The 24,874-nt window shown below is 43.9% G+C and overlaps 2 protein-coding genes across 2 annotated transcripts; both read right to left on the bottom strand.

Moving 5' to 3' along the window:
* Window positions 1-1,634: 1,634 nt before the first annotated feature.
* LOC141737924 (2-oxoglutarate receptor 1-like) lies at window positions 1,635-2,609 on the bottom strand. Its single transcript, XM_074572927.1, has one exon. It carries the CDS (start codon window positions 2,607-2,609, stop codon window positions 1,635-1,637), a length of 975 nt encoding a protein of 324 aa, XP_074429028.1.
* A 19,944-nt stretch (window positions 2,610-22,553) lies between these two features.
* On the bottom strand, window positions 22,554-23,552 carry LOC141737923 (2-oxoglutarate receptor 1-like). The gene has a single exon (XM_074572926.1). The coding sequence runs from the start codon at window positions 23,550-23,552 to the stop codon at window positions 22,554-22,556; it is 999 nt and encodes a 332-aa protein (XP_074429027.1).
* Window positions 23,553-24,874: the final 1,322 nt, after the last annotated feature.

Raw genomic sequence — 24,874 nt, 5'->3', positions numbered from 1 at the left:
GTGCATGAAAAGCTGGACATGAGCCAGCAATGTGCGCTCTCGCAGCCCAGAAAGCCAATCGTCTCCTGGTCTGCATCAAAAGCAGCATGGCCAGCAGATCGAGGGAGGCAATTCTGCCTCTTTACTCCACTCTGGTGAGACCACACCTGCAGCACCGCATCCAGCTCTGGGGCCCTCAGCACAGGAAAGACATGGACTTGTTGGAGCGGGTTCAGAGGAAGGTCACAAAAATGATGAGAGGTCTGGAGCACCTCTCCTGTGAGGACAGGCTGAGAGACTTGGGGTTGTTCAGCCTGGAGAAGAGAAGGCTCCAGGGAGACCTGATTGTGGCCTTTCAATACTTAAAAGGAGCTTATAAGAGTGATACTTTTTAACAGGGCCTGTAGCAATAGGACGAGGGGTAATCGTTTTAAACTAGATTCAGACTAGATATAAGGAAGAAATTTTTTACCATGAGGGTGGTGAAACACTGGTGGAGGTTGCCCAGAGAGGTGGTAGGTGCCCCATCCCTGGAAACCTTCAAGGTCCAGTTGGATGGGACTCTGAGCAACCTCATCTAGTTGAAGATGTCCCTGCTCATTGCAGGGGCGTTAGACTAGATGACCTTTAAAGGTCCCTTTCAACCCAAACCATTCTATGATGCTATGATTCTATGGATCTGGCACATTTATACATCCATTCACTTCTCAACTCTGGACTAAAATGAACACAGAAATCACAGTTAGTAGTATGGAAAACTCTTACAGGAGTGGTATTGTATTATTGCACCATTAATCTTCACGTGATCACTGAAGGCACTGAACAGGGTCTTATTGTGTAAGCCCCCCTTTTAGCCACCTCTGGAGAGTGATCCATCCCACTCTGCTAGAGCTGGGCCTCAGCTGTGTAAAGGCAGGCATGAACATTTGGGTCTGTGTCTGATCTACCTACCTCTTATGGTCAATGGAGAGAAACAGGCACTTCTAGGTCATGATTCATCTTGTCCAACTGTAGGCATCAAGAATAATTGGGTGAATCACACTCTAAAACTGATTATTTCTCTCCCCTATTATGGGAAATTATAAAGGGAGGACCAGGTGATTAGCTTATATGCATACACCTACCCTGTCAGTGTCTCCAGGGAGGTGAGATGAACCTTCTACAAGTCTAAAATAGGTGTAATGAATTGCACTCTGGAGGGTCTTACCTCTCTCCATGGCTTAGGAAACAAGTCAAAGGCAGGCACCTAGCCTAGACTAGACACTTAACTTCTAAATTACTAAAATTAAATTAAATTACTCCCACCCCGAACCTGTATCTGCCACTAATAAGCAACTATTTTATTTTTTTTCTGGAACCGTTGGCCATTCTCCAAAAGAGGTATCAAGGATTCAGGAAGCAAATACAGAGAAATTTCTGAGAAGTTTCACATTTAATTTTTTAGTATTTTATTTAAATCCTTTTATTTTAAAGTTAAGTTTATAAGTTTTCTCTTTTGATGATCAATTTGCAACTCCAAAACACAGAACAGATTAACGCTCCTTCAGCATTGGCAGGGTTAACCTGAGTACTCTGATGGCAGTGAGGTTGTGCCTGGCTGGTTGAAGGCAGGTTTGGACCATTCCTCCATAACTCTTTTATGGCATCAATCACTTCTACTTCAAGTTCTTGTTTGTCCGAAACTTGAGGAGTGAGAAGATCGCCTGCTGGAAGTTGTCTCCCATCACTACATAGAGCAGTAAGTTTCCAAAAGTATTTAGTGCTGCTAAAGGTTTAGCTATAATAAACATTAAAAAGATCGTGTTCTTCATGTGGCAGCTAACCGGTTGTACTCGGAGCTCCAGCCGAATCCCTTGGAAGATGTGGAAGGGGAGGAAGCACACATAGAAGACCACCAAAAGGACAATGGCAAGTCTGCGAGCCTTTTGTTTGTAGCAAGCCCGCGTGTGGGGCCCAGTAGCCAAGGTGTAAATAATGAGCGCGTAGCACAGAGTGACCGTCAGCAAGGGCAAGAAGAAGGCAAACACCGTTAACAGCCAGTTATACCACCGACTAGTGTCAAGGTCCTCAGCAGTAGCTAGGTCTGGGCAGATCGTCCTGTTCTGCTTATGCCTCGTGTCAATCAAGATGCCCAAGGGGCTGATGGCCACCAGGGAAATCACCCAAACTACTACGCAAGTCACCACTGCCCATCTTCGTTTTTGAACAAAAAAGCATTTAATTGGGTGGACAACTACAAAAAAACGGAAGATGCTGAAGCAGCTAAGGAAGATAATACCACTGTACATGTTGAAGTAGAAACAAAGGTGAATAAACTTGCACATGAAGTTTCCAAAAATCCAGTTATTTCCATTAGCAGAGTAGTGTATAAAGAAAGGAAGCGTGGCTATATATAATAGGTCAGTGATAGCCAGGTTTAACATAATGATGGTGCTGCTTTTCCAGGGTCTCATCTTGACAAAGTAAACAAAAATTGTCACGATGTTCCCTGGGAAGCACACCAGGAAGATGAGGCCGTAAAGGACGGAGAGATAGGATTTCACCTGTAAGAAATCTTCATCGTTGCAGCTTGTCAACGGGTCTGCGTGGCCTGGCAGAGCAGTAAAATTGCTGTTGCGTTCAGATGCCATGTTTGCAGAAATCTTCTTAAAGCTTTACAAAAATCAGATAGTTAGTTTTAATTGATTGGTTGGGACAAATGCATTCAGTTAAATCTTTTGTGGCTGGAGCACATGTTGTATGTTTGACAAGGCATAGTAGAGGGAGGGAACGAGGATTTGCTAATGCACCCAGCTCTGAACAAGATAACCCCACTCAAAAGTTTAATTTCACCCTTCTCTCTCCTTTATGTTTAATTTTGATAATGATTAATATTGATAATGATTAATATTACTCTTGCTTTACTTAACCTCCTACGTTGAAGAAGACAATTACTGCTTATCTGCAAACCTTCAGGAGCAGCAAGAACACATGTAGGTAGCTAGAGAGACTTTGGACTTAGATTTTGCAAAACTGTGTGTGAATTAGTCCTAGCCTTTCAGAAAGTAGAGCCATACCCATATCTGATCTTCATTAATCTGAACTAATTGGTGTTTTGTGCTTACGAAACCAGAGATGGCATTCTGGTTTCACGAAAACCAAAAGATACAGATCTGAGGACCTGGTGCTCCCATAACCTGACGATCATAGCTTGTTCCCTGAATATGATGTTACTGTCTTGGAGTCATCAGAGTATAAAACTCGTATGAATGATTACTTTTTTAAAAAAAATCAAGCTTCATAATGGCATAAAACTGATTTAAGTGATTAAAGACTGTTTCTCAAAGCACAGAGGGAAGGTGGAAAGCACAGATACTGAGTGAAGGCACTGATCTTCCTTCACATTTTGTGCCAATTGGAACTAGACAGACTTGTCTCTGATGAAGTTTGTTGTCTGCCATGTCCAATTTGGATCTCTCCACAGTGAGTTCAAGACATAACCTTTCTTGGTAGCATTTTAACCTGAAAGAATGGTAGCCAGGGATGAAAATCATCTCATCTAACTTCAGATATCAAAAAGTTAGATGCTTAAAGTGGAGCCAGTCATCCTAAGCCCCCCTTTATCATCAAGGGAGAGTTGTAGGTTCCTCCAGGACATTATGTATCTTCCTAGAAGAGAGGTTTCTAATATAAATTATTTACTCTTTTTGGCATACCTATTTCTTTCCATTGATGAAAAAGGCAGCTCAAGGTGACTAGTTCAGACCTGAATGTCTAACCTTTAGATGTCTCAAGTGAGGCAAGAGGTGTGCCACTGTGGGTCTTCAACATCTCAGGTGAGCACCATTCCTCCAGATCCTAACCTAGTCCATCTGAGAAAATATTTTAAAGTGACTTCATAAAGTGCTAGACAGCACACTACCAAGGCCAAATTCCTCTCTCTTGTCCCAGAAACACAGTCTGTAAACTAAACCAACATTACATTGGACATGTAGGATGAAGTCATCACATTAAAAAAGAAAAAAAAAAGAAAAAGAGAAAAGAAAAAAAGACAGAAGTGTACCTTATTGTGGTCCTGGAAATCCTGTGTATAGAATTAGGTTTTGATGTGACTCAGTTAACAGCATTTAGCCTGTTACTTGTATGGATGTTTCTGCATTATCCTAATGACTGGCAGAACATGACAAATTTTCTCTGACAAAGCCAGTCATTAAAGCTGGGACAAAAAAGGAATTATTTCTTCATAACCACTCAGAAAGATGGGTATCACTTTGTTACCCAGGAGCACTTCAGAGAGAAATTTGAACAGTCTCCCCATAATTTAGTTAAAACACTAATGCTTTTCAACGTGAATGTTAGCTCTGGCATAGCAGCTTTGCAAAGATTCATTAGGTAAAGGCAATGAAGCTTGTTTTAAACAAACCCAGATTTACATTCAGACAAAAGCTAGGGATATACACATTTTCTCTCGTTTCTGCTGTGTGGCAATACCACTGTCACCCACATTTATGCCTCTCATTGGTATATTTCAAGTAAAGTTTGACAAAATTTTCTAGAATATTTGATTCATCCCCAGTTTAGTTTTCCTGCACTGCTGATCGGTTCTTCACTGCAATCTTGAACCTTCCGAATTGAAGATGGAGAAATACTGCTTACCTGAAAACTTGCAATTCTGCTTCTCCCTTTGATACTGCTTTGAGCAAAAAGCACTACAAATGAAATGTATTTATGTCTTACTTACAGTGAAGCAGGTTTTAGTACGGCTTTGCGACCATATACATTCACTCCCTGGCAGACCGAGACTCCATGTGGCCGTAAATTAGGAGACTGGTAGAAAACCTGTTACTGGCTCAGGCATCAGCTCTTAGACGTGGGTGGCTGTATGAGGTCTCTTTTGCCCTCTGTCATTCATGCTGTCTTGCCTTCAGATCACGCTTTGCTGGCAGCAGTTCTGCGTGCCGAGGTAGACCTGTAGTATTCAAATAGCAGCGTATCACATTTAAATTAGTGTGTATGTGTGCGTGCGTGTGTTTATAAAAGAGAAAATTAAATCTGTTCTTCATTTCCTGTAAAGTGAAACTTGATCACCAAAGTGCATAAGACGTGTTGCCATTTCAAGGTCAGGTGAAAAATGTTACGACGTACTGTCTTCATTAAAAACAAATTTCAAAGTACAATTTTCATCTCATGTAAGAAATGAAGGTTTCTTTTGGCATGGTGTGCTTTTCAGGAACTATGGCAAATTTTCTGCTTATTTTTGGTGAATAAAATATCTGTAATTAGTGTTGTCTGGTTATTACTGGGGTAGCTGAAGTTGCAAACTTGTTTTCTTTTGAGTCTTTGCTTTCGGGCTTCATGATTCACAGAGCTGCAATTTTCCATACTTCTTGAACCAAAAGACTGTTCTTGAATAAATATCTCATTATCATTCTTAGCTCGAGGAGCAAGAGGAAAAGAGATTATAATTTAAAAAGAAAAAAAGTTATGGCATCTTGAATTTTGAAACTGCTGGCTTCAATGTCTGAACTTGCAACCTGGTCGACGCAAAGAGGCCCCGGCTGCCCAGCATGGCCGGCAGCCTTTTGGCCTTGGTACATTTTATACGTCCTGCTTGGTAATGAGGCTTATGATGCAGTATTAAACGAGCAAGGTTTCGTTTATGAACAGTATGTATATTAGTGTAGTTACTGAGAACCACGCAGAGAAGAATATTTTTTGGAAGACTGTCTTGGCTCTCCTTGAGTGCCTGTATCGTAGGCATGAGTTAGAAGGCGGCTATCTGTTTTGCTAATCATACTGCAGGGAAAGAGTGGTAACGGAGACAATCAAGACTGGGGCAGCGGTAATGTCTGACAACTAGCACATTATCTATCTGTTACCATTAGGGGAAGGGCATCATCTCTGTTCTCATCTGACCAAGCTTTTCTCTAGGTCAATGCCCAGAGCACTTTTAAAAAATGTCCAAAGTTTCTCAGTAATTGTAAAATACACTGTCGTGTACCAGCTCAGGGATCAGCAACTGTTTAAATAGCTATTACCCTGTTCCTAGACACTGCATGTGTCATTAGAAACCATTTGTATGAGGCTGTAGTGTTATAAGCACAGGGGGAGCTAATTATAGTTAGGGATCATTTAATGCATCCACTACTTAATCCATTATACCCCTGAGCAATAGAAAACCTGTGCAGCAGTGGCTGGTATTTATCCTTCCTTGGCGGTGGCAGTGCTTTCTGTGAAGCAGAAATGGGCTTTCCTGGCACCGTGGCCCAGAGCTGCCCGGGATTTGGGGCTCTGGGTTCTCGCGCAGGCACTGAGGTCACCTCTGAGTATCCAACTCTGGGCAGGAAAACAAAATAAAACACCCAGTTTCCGATCAATTTCAAGAGAGGATGACTAATAGAAGGTCATTCATGCAGAGCTGCTCTGCATGGAGACCGAGCTGTGCTCCTTAGCTTACCCAAATCTTGTCTCATCATCAGCTGTAGAGACCATGTGGCTCCTGCCTCCCTGCAGCCTCCCTCCACCCTTCACCAGGGTTTCTGCAACTCTTCATTGCACATGGACCTTCGGAAACACTGGCTTCGATTGCAACCATGCGACTGGCCCAGGGGCTCGTGACAGGCCCCAGGGAAATTATGCATAAACTAACAAGGGTCATTTGTGAATATCTGATTGAAATCACTTGCCTGGCGTCGTGTAGGATCTCTATGAATAAAGGCTTGTCCTGCAGTGTGGCTTTCAGCTCTTTAGTCTGTGGACCTTTTCGCTTTAGCAGTAATTTCTCCACCTCATGTCCCTGGACATTTTAAGTCTGCCCATAGGTAGACCAATCTGATCCTTACCAAAAACATGGCCCTTTTTGTGCTTTCAGGCTATCCTCACACTGCCCCTCTCTACAAGCATTGGGGGGAAATCAAAATACCCTGTAGTTTCACAGTTGACTTAAGTGACTCTAATTGCAGGCTGCTGTCAAAAGAGTTGGCAGCACCACCTCCCTCCTCTCATCCTAAACCACATGTTTTCAATGGCCCCATGGGATGTGTTGGATAAGCGAGCTGACTAAAAACAAACCAGTTTTCTTATTCTTGGGTTAGCTTTCTTTGGTGAGGAGCTGGGGCTCCTCTCATGGATGCGTGGGCTCCAGGACCCATGGGAAGCAGTGAGAGAGACTGATCGGGGCAAGAAGAAGACAGCAGAGGTAGACCAGCTCGTGCTGACAGCGAGGTTGCACGGTGGGTTCCTGATGTGGAATGGTGTTTCTTCCACCATTACCGGCAAGCAGCCACCCGCAGCTGAAGCTACTCTCCAGCAATGGTCCCCCCCTGAGAGACAGCACTCATCTCTTGTTTCAACAGTCTTCCAGGCAGGATGCATTGATTTATCAGATGGGCTGTCATTTCCCCTAATTTAATGAGTATGGATAAGAATTGCCAAGACCAGTAATCCAACAGCAAAAAGCAAGCTATTTGCACCTTTCCTGAAACCGCCATTATAAAATCCTGCGGCGTTCATGTGTGCATATAAACATTGCTCTTAGTCACTGTATACAAAGGAAACTGGAATGATTTGGTGGCACAATTATTAATTAAAGATTTCCTCTTAAAACTTTACGCGGTAGGGTGGGTCAGTTACTCCAGAGTGCATCACGCAAATAGGATCGTCTTTTCATATTGTATTTTAATTTCTGTGATGGCAGGGCGAACAGGATGCAGAGGATGACAGACGAGTTTGCATACCTGGAGCACGCAGTCTGCTTCAAAAGCTTCCAGGCTAAAATACAGGTGTGGAGAACGAAGTCCAATACTTTTGTTTTGGTTTGTGGCTGGTTGCAGACAATGTCTCTTTCCATGAATGGTCTGCCTGTTGGCTTTTGTGGGCTTTGGGGTGGAAGAGGTCGTAGCAAGGCTTTTTGCGGTGTCCCAGCATCACTGCTGAACCCGATTGTAATTAGGACTTGTGGGTATGAGTGTCCTCCAGTGCAGAGGCTGTTTTCAACTCATAAAACCGGATCTAAAATCCACAGGCATGAATGGAAGACTCCTTTCAGAGTCAGATCTTCAGACATGACAGCACCTGGTGCGGCACAGTAGAAATGGCAAAGACAGCTCTGATTAATAACTATGTAGGAAAATAGGCAGTTTGCTGGGCAAAGGCTAGGCTCCGGAATGTTAAGAGCTTCCATTATACGTTTTACTTTTGGTTCAGCAAACATATAATCTTTCCATGGGCTATTTTCCTTAGCAGACATACGCTGGTTTGGCTGATCTTACTCTGTGTGTGATTGAATACCTAATTACAGTTGTTATCAGACCACGGTTGGGAGGCGCTCGGTTCTGTTGAGAATGATACCGTGCGTCTTCATCGCATGGGCAAATCAGCTCCAGCTCTCCCTTCGTATTTCTCCCCTGAGACAGACTGGTAAGGGCAGCATTTTTTTAATCCCTCAATGCACAGTAACTCTAAATTAATCACAGTTAAATGCTGCCATCCAATTATGCAGGTAATAGAGACTGTTAATGAAAACTTCTGGAAAGGAATATTTTACCTTAGGAAAAATGCATATATAATCTGGAATATACGCAATGCTGCTGCCACATCAGCTGAGCAGAAGTAGTTCGATACAGTTCCAAAAATAGCCTGTATGGATCCGAGGCACTCTTTTACGGCTAATATTAGTCCTTGAAGTGAATTGGTGCTCATCGACTACAGGGCATAGAAGATGAGATCTGCTGCAGCCCTTAGACAAGCGCTGAACTTTGAGAAGGCGAGTTGCCCCATGGGGGGTGGGGAGAGGAAAGACAATGGCGCAGACGATTTGCCTGCTCAAAGCCAGTACGTGCTCAGGTACCTTGGTACAGCACGGGCAAGGCCATAAACCGTGAATAAAAAGCGCTGCAGGAGCACCCAGCTATGAAGTGGCCTTAAACACAGCAGCTGCGCCAGTTAAAGTTTTCCCAGCAGACACTAAAAGCCAAACTAAACTCATCGGAGATGTGACAACAGTTGTAATTGTTTTAGGTAATGGGGCATTTCCTGAAAATGACCCAGCTTAGTCGGCCTGAAAACAGAGAGGACCAATTTGCTGCCTTGTTATTTTGGGTTTTTTTTTTTTCAATTCCAAGACAAAGCAGCCTCTAAATTCTTGTGAGATGAGATATACATCCTTGGCTTCCAGTAATGTGCCAGTACAGGATGCAGCAAAGGGTGCTGTTAATGTGACCTCCAGCGTACAAGCAAGTTTTCAGTCATTGAAGATATATTCTGTTGTGCTGCTGACGCTCTTGTAATTTGTTCGCAGGGTGCTATGGCAAGCGAAGGAAAGGCTGCCCTTTGCCTTAGGCCACTCCAATAAAGCTTTGTCTTCAGCAAGTGACTTGTACCATCCCAGCCCTCTACACGTGTTTAATATACACTGCCAAAGACGAGCCTTTCTACTAGCCAGGTACCATTCCCTCAGCTAACACGAGCCCTTAGCTAATGCCTGGCTCTCGGCAGAAGGACCCTGGGTCTCTTCATTACTGTTCTGGTCTCCCTCTGGGCCCAGCTCCCACCTGCCGAAATTCGGAAATGAGCCTTTCCCAGCAGGACTGGTGCCAAGAGGAGCACAGGGAGGACAGGGAAGGGAGCTCAGCCTTGTATGTAGGACGCACTTCATATTTTAAAAGCACCATTTCCCTCCCAAGCTTAATCTCTTTTAATTCTTTTATTTACACAATCACTAAAGTTATAAACTGGTAAATTAGTTGTTTGCATTACTAGTGCTTGTTTCTGATAAGGTAAGGTAATTATCAGGTAGGATTTTACTATCATTAAGCAATAAGCAGAAACAATTCTCAGTCAAAGTGAAATTAGGAGGTAGCTAGACCACAGCAGCAAAATAGACAGAGGAAATGCTCTGCAAATCATCACTTGAGTGCGGAGTCAAAGGTCTCGTATTTTTCGGAGAAACCTCCCTTGCACAGAGAGCTGTGTAAACAGGGAAGGCGTTCAGGCTCCTCACCCCAAACCCTTCCCGTTGCATCCCCTCTGGTACAGAAACCTCTGTGCCAGCATGGGACCGTGAAGGCAGCTCTCTCTGCTCCCCCGCTTGCCCAGCCTTGCTCTGCCATCCTCATCCCCAGAGTCATGCAGCTTCACTGCCTTTGAAAGAGTCTTGTGCTCTTTAAATGATGCTTAAATGCTAAGTATTATTATCCTCAGGCAATTAAATGGCTCTCCAACTATTCAGATTGGGTGGAAGTGTGGGCTAGCCTTCCACCCAACTTTGAACTAGCCTTCAAAGAGATAATTCATGCAAGCTGAGCCTGGAGAATTCATACTTTCATTTTTTTAAAACCTAACATTTTTTCCTCTGGCTATTTTGCGCTCATCTAAATCAAATATAGGAAAGAGAGGTGCACTCCTCTCCAGAGGCTTTCTCTTGCTTTGCCTTTCTATGCTACCTTTCACCAAGAGCTTCAGGGCCACTCCTGGGCTTTGGTCAGATCTCCTCCCTCTGCGCTTTGCAGGATTTGAACTAACACAGTGTCACACTTACTCACCATGCCTGGGTCAGCTGGGGATCTCTGCTGTGAATGTCATTCTGTCATTCTGAAGACAGAGCAGTGAACTGACCGCATTGGTTTGTATAGGCCAAACGCAAAAAATCATGGAGCACTGGAAAATCAGAGTCACATAATTCAGAAAGTAACGTTTTGCCACCATCTGCAGTGGAACTAGTTGCTGCTGGAGCATTATCTTCAAAGAGAAATACCTAGTAAAGCAAGAGATGAGGATGTGCATTTCACTCTGGACACAAGCAAACAGTTAGCAGAAAGCAGTTAACCTGGCTACCTTCACAGGCAAATGCAGTGTTTACAGAAACCCAGTGGTACAGAAATAATGATGCAGTGTATTTTTGTCGTCGCTTTCAGAGCTGGCACTGCCTATTCTAAATACTGTGACAGTTATCTATTAAAGTGTGCAATAGGAGGGAGATGGAAGAAATCACATCACCATGGGACAGAAGATTACACGTCTCAAGAAAAGTGAGAAAATAAGACAATTAGAAGCTCTGTGCACTTGACCCTGGCTTTTTTGTTTTTCAAAAGAGACTATTTAATAGTTTGCAATAAACTGAAATGATATAAAGTGATATATGATAAATGTGTTGAAGGATATAAAAAATACAATGCCCTGTGTGGTTAGGGTGTTTGGGGTCAGGCCAGGTATTTCAGCCATTACTCTGCATTTTGCCAACATACAAATCTCCACTGGCTTTGGAGCCAAGTTAATTCACCCCAGAAAAATATCTCATCCATTGGCTTTCCAGGCATAACCACTGCAAGGAGCTGAGCTCAGACACCTCCCTTCTCTGAGGAATTATCTTGGTGTGTGCAGCAAGACGCTTGCCTTTCCTGAAATCTTCTGTCCTGATTCAAAAGTGTTTTGCCCATGGCGTTGCAGGAGGTGAGGTAGAAGGAAGCTCCTCAGGACATGCTGTCCATCAGCTGCCCCAGACAGAGTCATATCCTTGGCCGGCCCAGCAGATTCTTTTCCAACCTCTTCTAAAATCTTCTCTTTACCAAACTTCTCTGCTTCTCTGTGCCCACAGGACGTATTGCCCCATGTCCAACATCTTCCCAACCTAGTCCTAGCAGGGGGCATTCTGCTTTCTGGATACAGGTGACATGTGTGAAGGTCACCATGATCTTTTCGTCAGTGGTACTTCTCATAGATTGAACAACTCTCAGTCCCACAAACTTGTTTTGGTTTGGTTTGGTTTGGTTTTTTTTGAACCTCTGTTCTGCTCCCTGTCCAGCAAGTCCCTGTCCTTCTTGAAGTGTGGTGTTGGACCAGACATGCCACCCCAGGAGACACGTTTACCAGAGCAGAAGAGTTACTCATCCTGCCTGGCAGTCTGTGCTGTTATTTCCAAGTCCCATTCTGCTGTTTGCCCTTTTCACAACAGCACGACATATTTGACTGATGTTCGGCTTATGACCTGCGTAGCCCTTCGATTCTTTGCTGCGGTACTGCTGCCTAAGCAGATAGTCCAGATTTGTGCATTTTTGATCATTTTCCTACAAACATAAATTTTGCATCTCTCCTCATTGTATTGCGTCCTGCTTTTTTCAGACCATTTCTCCAATTTCTGTAAATTGCTTTGAATCTAATGCTGTCCGCCAGCATGCCAGCAGTCCCCTCACTTGTCATCTGCATGCTTAAAGGGTATACTTTCTACTCCATTGACCAAATCACTAATGAATATAATAAGGATGAGCTCACTGCATAATCTGGACTTGGATGGAAAATTTTGCCATGCTAAACATCCTAGAGCCGGGCCTTGCACTTCTCTCCTAGAAACTCCCATCAGTATTATCTGTGCCTGGAGTAGCAGCTTAGCCACGGCTCCCAGCACGGCTTTTGTGCGAAATCTGAGAAAAGAAGCAAAATATCAAGTTTTGTGTCTCTTGTGTCCCCCTCCCAGAGCATTTCAGAGAGAAACCTGGTCCATCCCAAGAAAGGAACTGGATGACGCTAAACCATCCTGATGGATGATGCAGCAGCCCTCTGCATCCCACCATCACTGGCTTCCCCGTTCTCTTTCTGGGACTGGTTGGCTAGCTGGGTAGCTAGCCTGGATGCTGCCTACTTGGTTTCTATCAACATTTTTGATAGATTCAAGACATTCACATGAAACGTTTTGATTGCCCTTGGATTATGGAGGCTTCATTCTGCTCCCTGAGCCTGTCTTCCAATTCAGGGGGCTGGGTACCCAAAGAACAATTGGTCTTACTATTAAAGACTGAGGCAAAGAAATTACTAAGTACTTCAGCCTTTTCCTCATCCTTTGTCACTATGTTTCCACCCACAGTCAATAAAGGCCGGAGATTCTCCTTAGCCCTCCTTTTGTTGTTAATGTATTTATAGAAACATTTTTAACTGTCTTTTACGGCAGCAGCCAGATTAAGTTCTAGTTGGGCTTTGGCCCTTCTTGTTTTCTCCCTGCATAACCTCACACCATTCTTGCAGTCCTCCTGAGTTGCCTGTCCCTTATTCCAAAGGTCATAAACTCTCCTTTTTCTCCTGAGTTGGAGCCAAAGCTCTCCGTTCAGCCAGGTCAGTCTTCTTCCCTGCTGGCTCATCTCTCAGCAGATGGGGATGGCCAGCTCCTGAGCTTTTAAGAGTTACATCTTGAAGGATGTCCAGCCTTCCTGGACTCCTTTGCCCTTCAGGACTGCTTCCCAAGGGACTGTGTCAACCAGGCCCCTGAGCAGGCCACAGTCTGCCCTACGGAAGACCCAGGTAGCAGTTCTGCTGGCCCTCCTCCTTACTTCTCTGAGAATTGAAAACACTAGCAATAAATTGTCTACCAGAAAGGGCCAAGCAAGCAACAGAAAGAGGGTTCAGCAGCGATACAGTTTATTCTTTCTTTGAAGACCTGGTTTTGCAGCTGCTTAGTTGGGCATTTCACCCTCTAGTATCTCTAGCTCATCTACCTTGGAGCAGAAAGTTTTAGGGTGGAAACTTGTGTTGATGAGATGATGCATTTCATGGACCCCTGAAAGACAGCAACAAGGAAGACTTACTGTACAGCTGAAGCCACAAGTGTGGTTTAACCTTTGTTAAACTGTTGGAACAGCCTTCAAAGTGAAGGCCTCAAAAGTGAATAGGTAAGAGGGTCGCAGAATAAAGGTCATCTCTCTATATGTCAGTATCTTTAATTCATACAAGAAAAGGAAATTTTGTACAAAATTTAACATCAACTGCCTCCCTGAGGCAACTCCTTGGTGAAAGACCACATCTGCCAAGATCCATCTGTTCCTTACCAAATCCAGCTTCTTGACTCCCTGCAAGAGAGGTTTTTACTTTTCACCTGCTGTCACAGACTTTTGTCTTTTCAATAAAATATTCCTTTTTTTTTCCCAGAGTGATGAAGACAGGAGATTTTTCCATCAGATCAACATCACTTGAAGCAGTTATCATGGCAAGGACAGGTGGTAAAGGTATTGATAACCATAGGGTAGATAAATGTGATCTCTTGAAATGGTCTAGTAGACACCAAATGCAGCCCTGTGCCAAATACCAGATACCTCTCCTTAGCCCATGCCAGCATCCAGCAGAGCTATCATTGACACCTTAACAGTACAAGTCAGATAGAGAATATATAATTTAACCTCATTTGGCACGGCTGTCTTTCAGGATTAATGCTTCTTCCTTTGCTTCCAATATTGTGCTGTGAAAGTCTCTTTGCAATGGATTCGCATGCCTTAATGCAGTGAAAACACATGCTGCTGCCTGAAGGGCTCCTTTCTTTGGCTCATTAGGGCCACAAATGTAATCCTTCTCCGGGCACACCTCCTGTTTAGCCTTTGATGTGACAACTGTGGAGACTACTGCCTGTAGTGCCATGTCTCATCCAGTTTCATCATCTCACTCTGGAGGGAGAGTCATTGCCACCCTCAAGACTATGTGGGACCAGCAGATGGGACCCACCCAGAACAGGGGGACAACGTTTCCTTTCAAAAGCCCATGTCTGTCCAGGGGGGAGATGAAATAGAGTAGCGCTTGTGGTAGAAAACATTGCCATGCCAATCTTCCAAAGTACAGTTAATTCAGCCTTTAATTATCCTAGCTGTGGAAGGTGTCCCAGCCTCAGGAAAGCCTCTGAGAGCTCCGCTTCTTTGATGGGTCTTCTTTGGTTCTTACCTCTGTCAGCATAAGCAAGTTTAAGAAGATCAAATCAAATCCTTGTTTAGCATTCAAAAATACCATTTAGCTCACAAAGGTGGTCCTTCTGGGTCTCAGGCCATCTTTGTGGATCTGTGACTAAATTAGAAAATAAACTCTGAATTGCTTTGGCTTCCCTAGCATCGGTCTTGTTGAATCGATGTGAAAGCCTGCTTTGGAGAAGCAAGATGTGTGGTGATCAAATCTTTTTCCAGTGCCCTTATCTGCAATGCAGGAAGCTCCCTCAGACAGTCAGGCTCACCTGGAGAAGGATCTGCTCTTTTGGGGAGACCAAGAAGAGGAAGACATGTTGATCACAGCCGTACTTTCCACTCCTGCAGCAAGGTTCAGAGAAACCTGTTTGCATTTCAGCAGCGGAGAAATGTGTGAGGAGAAAATGCAAGCCATTATTTCCTGCAATAGTAGAGTGGTCAGTAACAAGAGAGAGATAAACCCACGGTTTGATATTTTTGGCCAGGCATTCAGGAGGGGATGAATTCACTGTTGCCCTGAAGTGGATAAACTCTAATTCCCTATATTTATCCTTTCTAACTGTTTGATATACTTAACTGGCTCCTATCACTGTTTGTAAGATAACATCCACAGGGGCAAGATCAGCTGTATTTGATTTACGATTTACATGTTTATACCCACATAGCCACTCCAGCTGTATTTGATATAAAGATATAAACTAGAGCTTGTGCTTCTTTAGAGGAAGCTGGAACGATGCTCCCACCTCACTCTCACAGGCGGTATGAACATCTTTTTGTTCCTCCTTTTCCTATTTTCTGCTTCCTATCCTCCAGCCCAGACCTCCTTTACCAAATCAGACACCGTTTTCCCGCATACTTATGCTTTTCCAGAGCGATCCTTTTAATGGAAGAGTTTTGCCTACCCTCTAGTGGGAATTTGAATTATAGCACCTGCGGGGCCCAGCTGCGGGAGTACGGGAGGCTGGAGCCCCTTGGGCACAGCCTGGAATTACTGCAGGGCTGATCTTCCTGGTGTTTACAGTAAGCACGATGCCCCATTGCTGTCGTTCCCTTCCCTCAGTGAGATTCAGGTTTGCATTTTGGGAAAAAAAGTTATGTCTGCTAGGATTTTTTCCTGGCAGAGGGAGAGATTTAGATTTTCACCGGCATTTGTCGGCCAAATATTTAGCTCTAATGAGTTAGTGTAGCTGCATTAATCATGTTGAATAGCAGTGAGGATGGAAATTTAGGAGGTGTATGAAAAAATCTGCATCTTAACTCCGTTAAGAGAAGTTCTGACGTCCGTGTCTGAAGGCAGAACATGGGCCTCTGGATCTGAACAAGGGTGTGCAGGGAGGGGGCTGGCCTCAGCTCTGAGGAGTGTTAGCTCAACCCATGCGCTCTCCCAGCATCGGCATAAGTACGTGGTGAGCAGTGGGACCCTGCCCCTTGGGTGAAGGCAGCTCACTAGTTATGGAACCTATTTCTGACCTTTTATACCCCACAGAGAACAGCTTCCCAACCTGTGGTGCGATGCACATCTTTCAGCCTGAAAGGTTTCCCTATATGCTGCTAATATTGCGTGTTAACCTCCAAATTAACAAATACTTGATACAAACCTGTAAATGGGATGAATACAGCTAATTACTGGCTTTCGGCTGAGATCCGATGGTTGATGGTTTGATGGTTGGACTAGATGATCTGAAAGGTCCATTCCAACCCAGGCAATTCTGTGATTCTGTCACATGCAGTGTGACCAAATGACTTTGGTGATAAAGAGCTGGTCCCCCTAAAATCTTCTCTGAAGGAAAACAGAAGTGCTTCTTCCACAGATGCAGAGTATGATGTTGGGGATGAACCGGGGCCTGAATAGCACAGTCACTGCTCTAACTCAACTTTTATTACTGAAGTGCCACAACTGAGCAATCAAGACTCTCTTGAAAATCTTACCCTAAGCCTAAAATGCACTTTGTAAAAGCTCTGGGCTAGGAACTGATCTCTTCCCCGCTTGGCTGCTAATTTGCTTTGTGACCGGAGGCAAGTCACTTAAATCCACTATGCCTCAGTTTCATCACCTGTAAAATAGGGGCAATATATAAATATCTCAGAGCAACTTACTAGCAGAAAGGTAAATGTGAGGAAACTCCTGTAGGCAGGTGCTGCTGCCTTGTCTGTTAAGATAACTTCCCGTTGATAAAAAGCATGATGAAGCAAAGGGAAAAAAGGAATTTTCAAAAAGGTTTATTGCTTGAAATTGTTGCACAGTGGATTTGTATGCTACTGTCTGCTAGGCCTTCTTCATTATTGCTGAGGCCGTAAGTGATTGGGCCAGCCTGCCTCACTCAGTGGAAAATTGCCCCTGTGGGATCATTTCGGGCTAGGAAATAAATCCACCCATAATGCTTCCCTTCTTTGTGCCACATCACCTCCTTTTTGCCCAGCTTAACAGGTCTGTAACAAGAGCAGAGCAGGAGGCTTTACCTTGAATGCCCTTTGAGGCACCCCCAGAGAAGGTGTTTTCTAGCCCTGTCAGCTGCAGGTCCAGGGCATCGCTTTGCACAGTGGCTGGCACCATGGAAGTCCTTGAAAACTGGAGGAGTGATGTGAGAATGTCACTGGGTGCTCTTGCGGTAATACCAAAATATCTTATCACAGATCCACCGACAAAATATGGATTCTCCCAGATGCAGAGGAATTGGCTTGAAAGTGCTCTAGGATGCAGCCAACTAGCTCGTGCCTATCAGGGGTAAAGAGGAACAACAAAGATTTTGGCAGAACCATTAGAAGGGACAGGGTGAATTTCCTAATAATTTTTCCAAAAAGCTGATGGGTCTTCAGCAACAGGCTGGATGTGGTGAAGGGAGAGGGAAGGACCGAGTAACCTGGCATCAGGTTTGCTAATTTGGGTAGCAGGGAGTGCGCTGGAAATACAGCCGTATGAAAACACGTGAAGAAAGTTGTCTCCAAGAGCTATACCTTCTACCTTGCTTTATGGCGTTGTCTGTCTGTGCACAAAGTTGTATTTCTTTCTTTTTCACCTTATCTTCTTTCACTCTTTTACAAAGTAAAAGGAAATCAATAAAATAATTTGGAAAAACACATCTTTCCCTTTTTTAAAAAAAAACCAGAAGCTCAGAACTTCGTTCTCCTTGTAAGAGTTAAGAGCATTGCCAGTACACTATAGCTTCCAGGCAACCTTCTCTCTTTTGGTTTAGAAATCAGTGATATCAACCGTTTTGGGGAGTAAAGAAACCAAGTAGAGATCTTAGAAGATAAAATACCTTTAAATTCAAATGCTTTTTAAGGTTCTAGCAATGATGAATCAAACATACTTTGCATTATACTTGCCTGCAGCAGCCCTGAAAAATCATGTTCCCTCTGTGTGTTATAAAAAAATCAGCATTTCAGCTTTAAATTTTATTTTGGAAAGACACTTAACTCAGTGTTTACCTACTTTACTTTTTCTCCTTCTGGGCCTCAAAGTACAGCTCTGACTAAAAGCAAGATTTTTTTTTTTTTTTGTTCTCCTGCTTTAGGAGGCATCCAGCTCTCTCTGCTCTCCACCGCAGCACCCAGCAGGCTAGAGCATCAAGTCAGCAGACGCCTTAGTCAAAAGTACTGCTCTTTTCCAGTTGCTATTCAGAAAACAGGCATTGAAATAAATTTTCTGTAGGGTAAACTCTTTTTTTCCTTCCTGGACTTGGTTGTGCGTCCTTTACATTGAAGTGGCATCAGCTGGCACCGCTGAATGCCTTTACTTTCACAAAACGTAAGGGAGCTGTGAGGGAACACATAAAGTATTTTCCTTTACATCTCTCCTCCTTCTCCGCTGGCAGGGAAAGGCAAACGCAGTTTGGGGCTGGTAGGAGTTGAATAGCGATGTGTTCATTTGTTGTTTGCTGCTTTAAAGTTTAGGTTCACTCAACCCGCACTTTCGGAGTAGAAAATACCGACAGATGGAAGCAGTCACTCAAAGATTATTCTGCTCGCTTAGCCTTATCAGCAAAATGACAGCATCTATCTGAGGTCTAAATGACTCAGTGGTGAGCCTGGCACTACCCTCCGCTTCATGTGGTGGATCACTGCCGTGCAGTTACACTGTACGGCTAATGCAGCAGCATCCCAACTCCGCATACCATTGCATGGGGATAAAATCGCAGCCTTGTAAGACACACCTTGTAAGGGCAGACGGTTCTCAAGCTATTTGAGCCTTTCTCTCTACTAGCTGTTTACTAAGCTATTCACTTTGATGCTACACGCAGTCTGCTTCACACTCTCTTCTTAGGTGTTCAGTACGACACAGAATTGCTTGAATGGCAGCTAGATGCAGCCGGATTAGGACAGATTTTGCGATATTTTATTTTTTTTTCATGCAGAACGTTACAGTCAGTATTTTCACTCCCTGGGAAATTTGAGTACAAGGAGGGTTGTTTGCTTTCACTTCTTAAGGGAATACATGATTTGAGGAGAAAAGGAAAAAAAATTGCTGATTGCCTTCCTGAACAGTTAAGGTTAGAAAATAGCTGTGCTGCAATCTGTGACAGTGCGTGAGTCACCGTGGAAGAATAAGGTTCGACACGCCTACAAAAGCAGTCGGCAATTCCAAAATTTCATCTTTAGCATCATCAGAGTTGACAGCCCCCATGAGAGGTTTACCTTGCAAAGCTATTCTCTTGGTCCCTCTGTGGTCCCAGGCAGAGAGCAGCGTGCTTGAGTCGACAGGACTGTCTTTGCAGACAAACCTACCAGAGACTTTTGACAGAAGCCTGGTTACTGGAGCATAACTATGCTGTGAATTAGCCTGCAATAGTGTAGTAATTTATGTAGTTGTGTTGTCACACTGTGTACAGAGCTTGGAAAGTGTCTCCTGTTTACTGCAATCGAAGCACTTATCTTTGTTTCAGCAGTAAACTTAACAGCTGCTAAAAATAGAAGCTATCGAGATGTCACCCTTCACAGTACGCAAAAGGAATGAGTCACATGAGATAATGATCTCTCAGTCCTACAGAGCACCTGAGCAGTCCTTGAATGCTTTAAAAAAGCCTTCACTGAGCTTGAGCTTTTCTCCTTTTCCAGAGCCAGCCATGCTGCTGGAAGATGTGACTGCCCTTCTCCTGGAGGTTCTTGCCCCACCGGCAAACTACAGCTCCCAGGATCATTCCCTAATCTAGTCTGGCACTTAAAAATCAGCTATTTCACCCCAAACTGAATGAAAAGAGGTGGTGGATGAGCAGGTGAGATAGGAAGAGAGGAGGAGGATGTAAAAAGGTAGCCCCTCTCCAAGTCTCTGAAACCATGGGACTGTCACTCTTGCCGTTAGAGACGGAAAGCCTTGAACACTTCCATTTCACACGTTTTACCTTTAGCTGCTCCATTTTATATTGTATGTGTAGTTGTACTGAAGAGCTTCTGCCTGTATGTGATAAGCTCAGCTTGGGCTTGAGAAGGAAGAGCTTCTGCGAACAAGAATTAAAAATGCTCTGAGAGAGGAAAAAAAGATAATTTTTAATCCGCTCCAGATGTGTATGTGTAAGTAGTAGACACATCTTGTGCTTTCACTTAGGTGGAAAAGGAAGAGAATTTGTGCAGTGCATGTTTGGCCATGTTGGAGAGCTGGGATGTTATGAATCTATGTCAGAAAAGATTTATTTCATGTGAATCATCTTCTGTATTTGTGTAAATGTGGATTTGAATCAACCATGTGTACGTGAAACCAGGTAGCTTGACCATGATTGATCACCATCTAGTGGCAACCTGTAAAATTCAGACTTCAACAATGATACAGAAGAGGACAATCTAAAAACATGTCAAAAGGCCTATAGCACTGCTTCTGAAAGATATATCTGGTGGTTGAGCCTTTACCAAATAAAATATTTTAGATATCCACAAGGCATGTTAACCACTACGGTGTCATGGTTTGTCCTACTTAGGCTCCTGTGTGCCAGTGCTAGTGCAGGTGCCTGGGCTTTGCTGGTCACTTCCGGCCAGCTGCCAGCCCAAGGAGACCCATGGCAGCGTGGTGGGACAAGCTCTGGTGCCGGTGATGCTCCTGGGCACTGCTTGTTTTGCTGGCACCAAAGCTATCTGCAGTGTATGCCTAATTGCAAAGCCTTGTGGCCAAAAGGGACCTCCAGAAGGCAGGCAGGCTTGTGTCCCTCTTGCTCAGTGTCTGGCTAGCCTGCTCCTAGAGACACGTGGCTGTGGGGGCTTCTCTTGTCCTCACCAGGGCTTCATCACCAGTCGTTGAGATAAAGTCTTTCCTGGTATCTGCCCTTGAGGGATTTGAATACCATTTGGTTTTCTGTACGGTTCCTTCCCCTCGGGACATTCCACTGAGTGGTCTTGCCATGCTCCTCTCATCTGTGTCTCCCCTGAAGGTCAGCCTCGAAGGCTGGGCATGATGCTCCAGCTGGGAGGGGAACAGTGCTGCAAAGGGTGTAAGGGCTGCTACACACATCTCGCACATCATATTCTTTTTTATACATCACAACATTGCATCTGCCCTTTTTGCCACAGCAGACACTGTCAGCCCACTGAAACTGTCGGCTCCTGTCCAGCCTGTGATTCACAGTAACGACAGATCTTTCTCTGCCAAACTGCTACCTAAACAGGTGGGGTTTTTTTCTCCTTTTGTGTTTGCACAGTTCATTATTTCTACTTAAACACAGAACTTTGCATCTGTCACTGCCTAATTGCATCCTGTGTTTTTTCAGCCCGTAGTTGCAATTTGTCAACTTAATTTTGTCCTCTCAGCTTCATGTCACCTGCAAATATAATAACCAGACTTTATTTCATCATCCCATTTGTTAAGGAAAACACTAAATATGCCTAAACCCAGGACAGACTGGTGAAATCACCACTCAGTGGCTCCCCCTACTTTGATAGTAAATCACTAATATCTCTGCTCTGAGCTCAACTTTGTAACTGGCAAATTTCCCGCAGACTGTTGCCTTACCTTCCACACAAGACTGTCATCTCAGACAGTGTCAAAACTTCTTCTGGAGTCAAGATATATGACATTGTCTTTTCCTTCATGTACAAGCCTGTTAATTTGCTGTAGTAGGAAAACAGAATGACCTGGGATTGCACATAGCTGATAAGTCCATACTGGCTGGTACTTACCTGTATTCATCCTCTGTAGACTTCCCATCTGATTGTCTGTTTTGGTATTTTTCTGAGGTTAACACGACTGTTAATTCCTTGTTCCTCCATTTTTCCCATGTATATAGATATCTATCTCCTTTTATATATCTATATATCTATATTTCCTTAAATTCACCATGTATGTCCTCCTCTGGTACTCCTCTCATCCTCTCCTAGGCCAGTTCTGAGATTTCACCATCCAGTTCCTCAGTGCCCTATGCTGAAGTTCATCAGGTCCATGTAATTTGAAAACATCTGATTTATCTAGGTGCTTTCTAAGTATGTAATTCAGTGGCTTCAGTATCCGTGACAATATCTACTCCGTTTCGCTCGGGCTGTAATAAACAAAGCACTACATCAGTGACAACACTGAAATCAATGGAAGTTGTTCTCATGTCCAGACTAAGCTTTCCATGTTTCTGTAATCAACCGCAAAGCCCCGGAGCAAGAGAACCCTGCATTTCCCAAATGTCTTTGGAAACAGTCTGGTTGGGTGGTTTTAAATTTCACCTTCGAGGTGGCTTACAATCTTTTCTTTTCACTCCTCTTTCTTTGGTTGCTAAGAAAGGTATATATAAACCTGCTCCCGAGACAGCTTTTTGACAAGTGCTCTACTGCAGGGAGAGGGTGACGCCAGCTGCAATTCTTGCTGCCATATCACCACACCTGCCTTGGCAGGAGCTTACACCAGCAAAGCTGTCCTGGGTTTGCTGGGATTTTCTTCGAGGGATTCCTGCATAACTTTAATGCGATTTCTGACTTGGCCACTTAATTGTTGCTCCTGGGCTGCTGGATATATTTGCTGCACTTACACCTTGAAAGAGAGAGGACAGCCTGCTGGAAGTTACCTCCAATCACGACATAAAGTAGCAGGTTTCCACATGTGTTGAGAGCAGCCAGTGGCCGAGAGATGATATAGATGGAGTGGATTTGTTTCTCAAGCTGACAGTTGGCTGGACACAACCGTAGTTCAACCCGAGCCGCCCGAAAGACGTGAAAGGGGAGGAAGCACACATAGAAGACCACCAAGAGGACGACAGCGAGTCTGCGAGCCTTTTGTTTGTAGCAAGCCCGCGTGTGGGGCCCGGTAGCCAAGGTGTAAATAATGAGCGCGTAGCACAGAGTCACCGTCAGCAAGGGCAAGAAGAAGGCAAACATCGTCAGCAGCCAGTTATACCACCTGATTGTGCCCAGGTTTTCAGAGCTGGTAAGGTCGAGGCATAAAGATCTGTTTTGTGCCTCTTTTAAGGAGATCAAGAAGTGGACGGGGCTGACAGCTGCCAGTGAGATCACCCAAATGGCTGTGCAAACTACCACTGTCCACCGCTTCCTCTGGATGTGGAAGAACTTCATAGGGTGGACAATCACTACATAGCGGAAGGCACTGAAGCAGGTGAGGAAGAGGATGCTGCTGTACAAGTTGAAGTGGAAGCCGAAGCGGATGAACTTGCACATGAATTCACCAAATATCCAGTGCTCCCCGCTGGCATAGTAGTGTATCAGGAAGGGAAGGCTGGTGAGGTAGAGCAGGTCTGTGAGAGCCAGGTTCAGCATGATTATGGTGCTGCTCTTCCAAGGCCTCATCTTGAAGCTGTAAACACAAATCGCGATGACGTTTCCCGGAAATCCCACCAGGAAGATGATGCTATACATAATGGGGAGGTACAAAGTCTTCAGACCAACTTCCACATCAGTGCAGTTGGGAAAATCACCTTCAGTGTCTTGCCAGGTGGTGGGGTTGGCTGAGTCGTCATTTGTTGTGTTCATGATTTTTCCTTAGCACTTAAGGAAGAGGGAAATGTTTAGTGTTCACTGACAGATAAGACCTTCTCTTAGTCCATTAAAAACAACTAATGATCAGGTCTTTACTTTCGACTTCCCATCAGTGCCACTATTAAACGCCTTTATTGAATAAGGAAAGGCCTTGCTGCTTTGGTGAGAGTTGATCCCGATCTACAGGGATTTTATCATATCCATACAGAGGTAGATACAATTTTATTTTAAAATATATATTTTCATGGAAGGGTTTGCACAGGCACAATGAAGTTGTAATATAGGGGATTCCCAGCCCCACAGTGTGTGATGTGTCCCCCCTGGTATATAAAGTTCTGCTCTCATCAGCAGAGAAGAAGGACAGGCTAGTCATGTTGTGCTACTGACCAAAAGATAGACCAGAATGTCCAGACCATAACTGCTCCATAAAAGCTATTTGCAGCCTTGTTAATTAACTGGAAAACAGGGGGGATGTTGAAATGTTTCCATATTCTTTTTGATCCTGGAGTTAGTTAACATTTTTCTCCCTGCTCCTTGGAAACAACTGATAGAGCAATATTTAATTCTTTTAGTTCATTAACAAGATTGATGTTGCAAAGAAATAGGTTATTTTTAGGCTTGTCATTAGCTGCTATGTAAATTTCTATCCCTGTAAAATTTTCAAATGGTGTTTTGCTTTGACATTAGTCTTAGATAGAAGTTTTGTGAAACATCGGAATAAGTTCATCCAACTTTGCAAAGCAGCCATTTGCAAGATACAACAAGGGACTTGAGCAGGATTCAAGGGAAGTAAAGGTAGCCTGGTATATAGTCTCTACAACAGAAAATACGGGGCCACTGAAGCGCGTGTCAGATAAGTGCTAACATGCCATCCAGTAAGTGCATATGTGTGAATGCCTTCTTTCTTTTCAAGTGGAGTAAATGTTTTGATGGAAAAAAATGAATAAATCTCCAGCTTAATTTTTTTACAGAGGAATGCAACTTCTTACAGGACGGTGCCTGTCCTCAAATTACTTTGGCCTGGGTCCATCTAAATGGATCCTACTGAATCACCATGTCTATTTCTTGTTCCACTCTGAATTTTCTTGATGTAGCTTCTATCCTCACTCGTGAGATCTCACAGAGACAGGTTGCAGGATTTGAATTCAAATTTGTGTAGAACATTTGGTTCAAAAGTACTTAAAACACTTTGAAAACTGAAGCTGGAGCTTCCGGAGATGCATGCCAAACATTGGCCTTTGTTTTTAAAGAACAAACCAGCTTCAAATCTCTTCTTATTGCTGGGGATGATGCAGGGGATGGTTTGGATAAATCCA

Source organism: Larus michahellis, chromosome 1 (genome assembly GCF_964199755.1).
Source record: "Larus michahellis chromosome 1, bLarMic1.1, whole genome shotgun sequence".
NCBI lineage: Eukaryota > Metazoa > Chordata > Aves > Charadriiformes > Laridae > Larus > Larus michahellis.
This window is presented reverse-complemented; position numbering and strand designations above follow the sequence as displayed.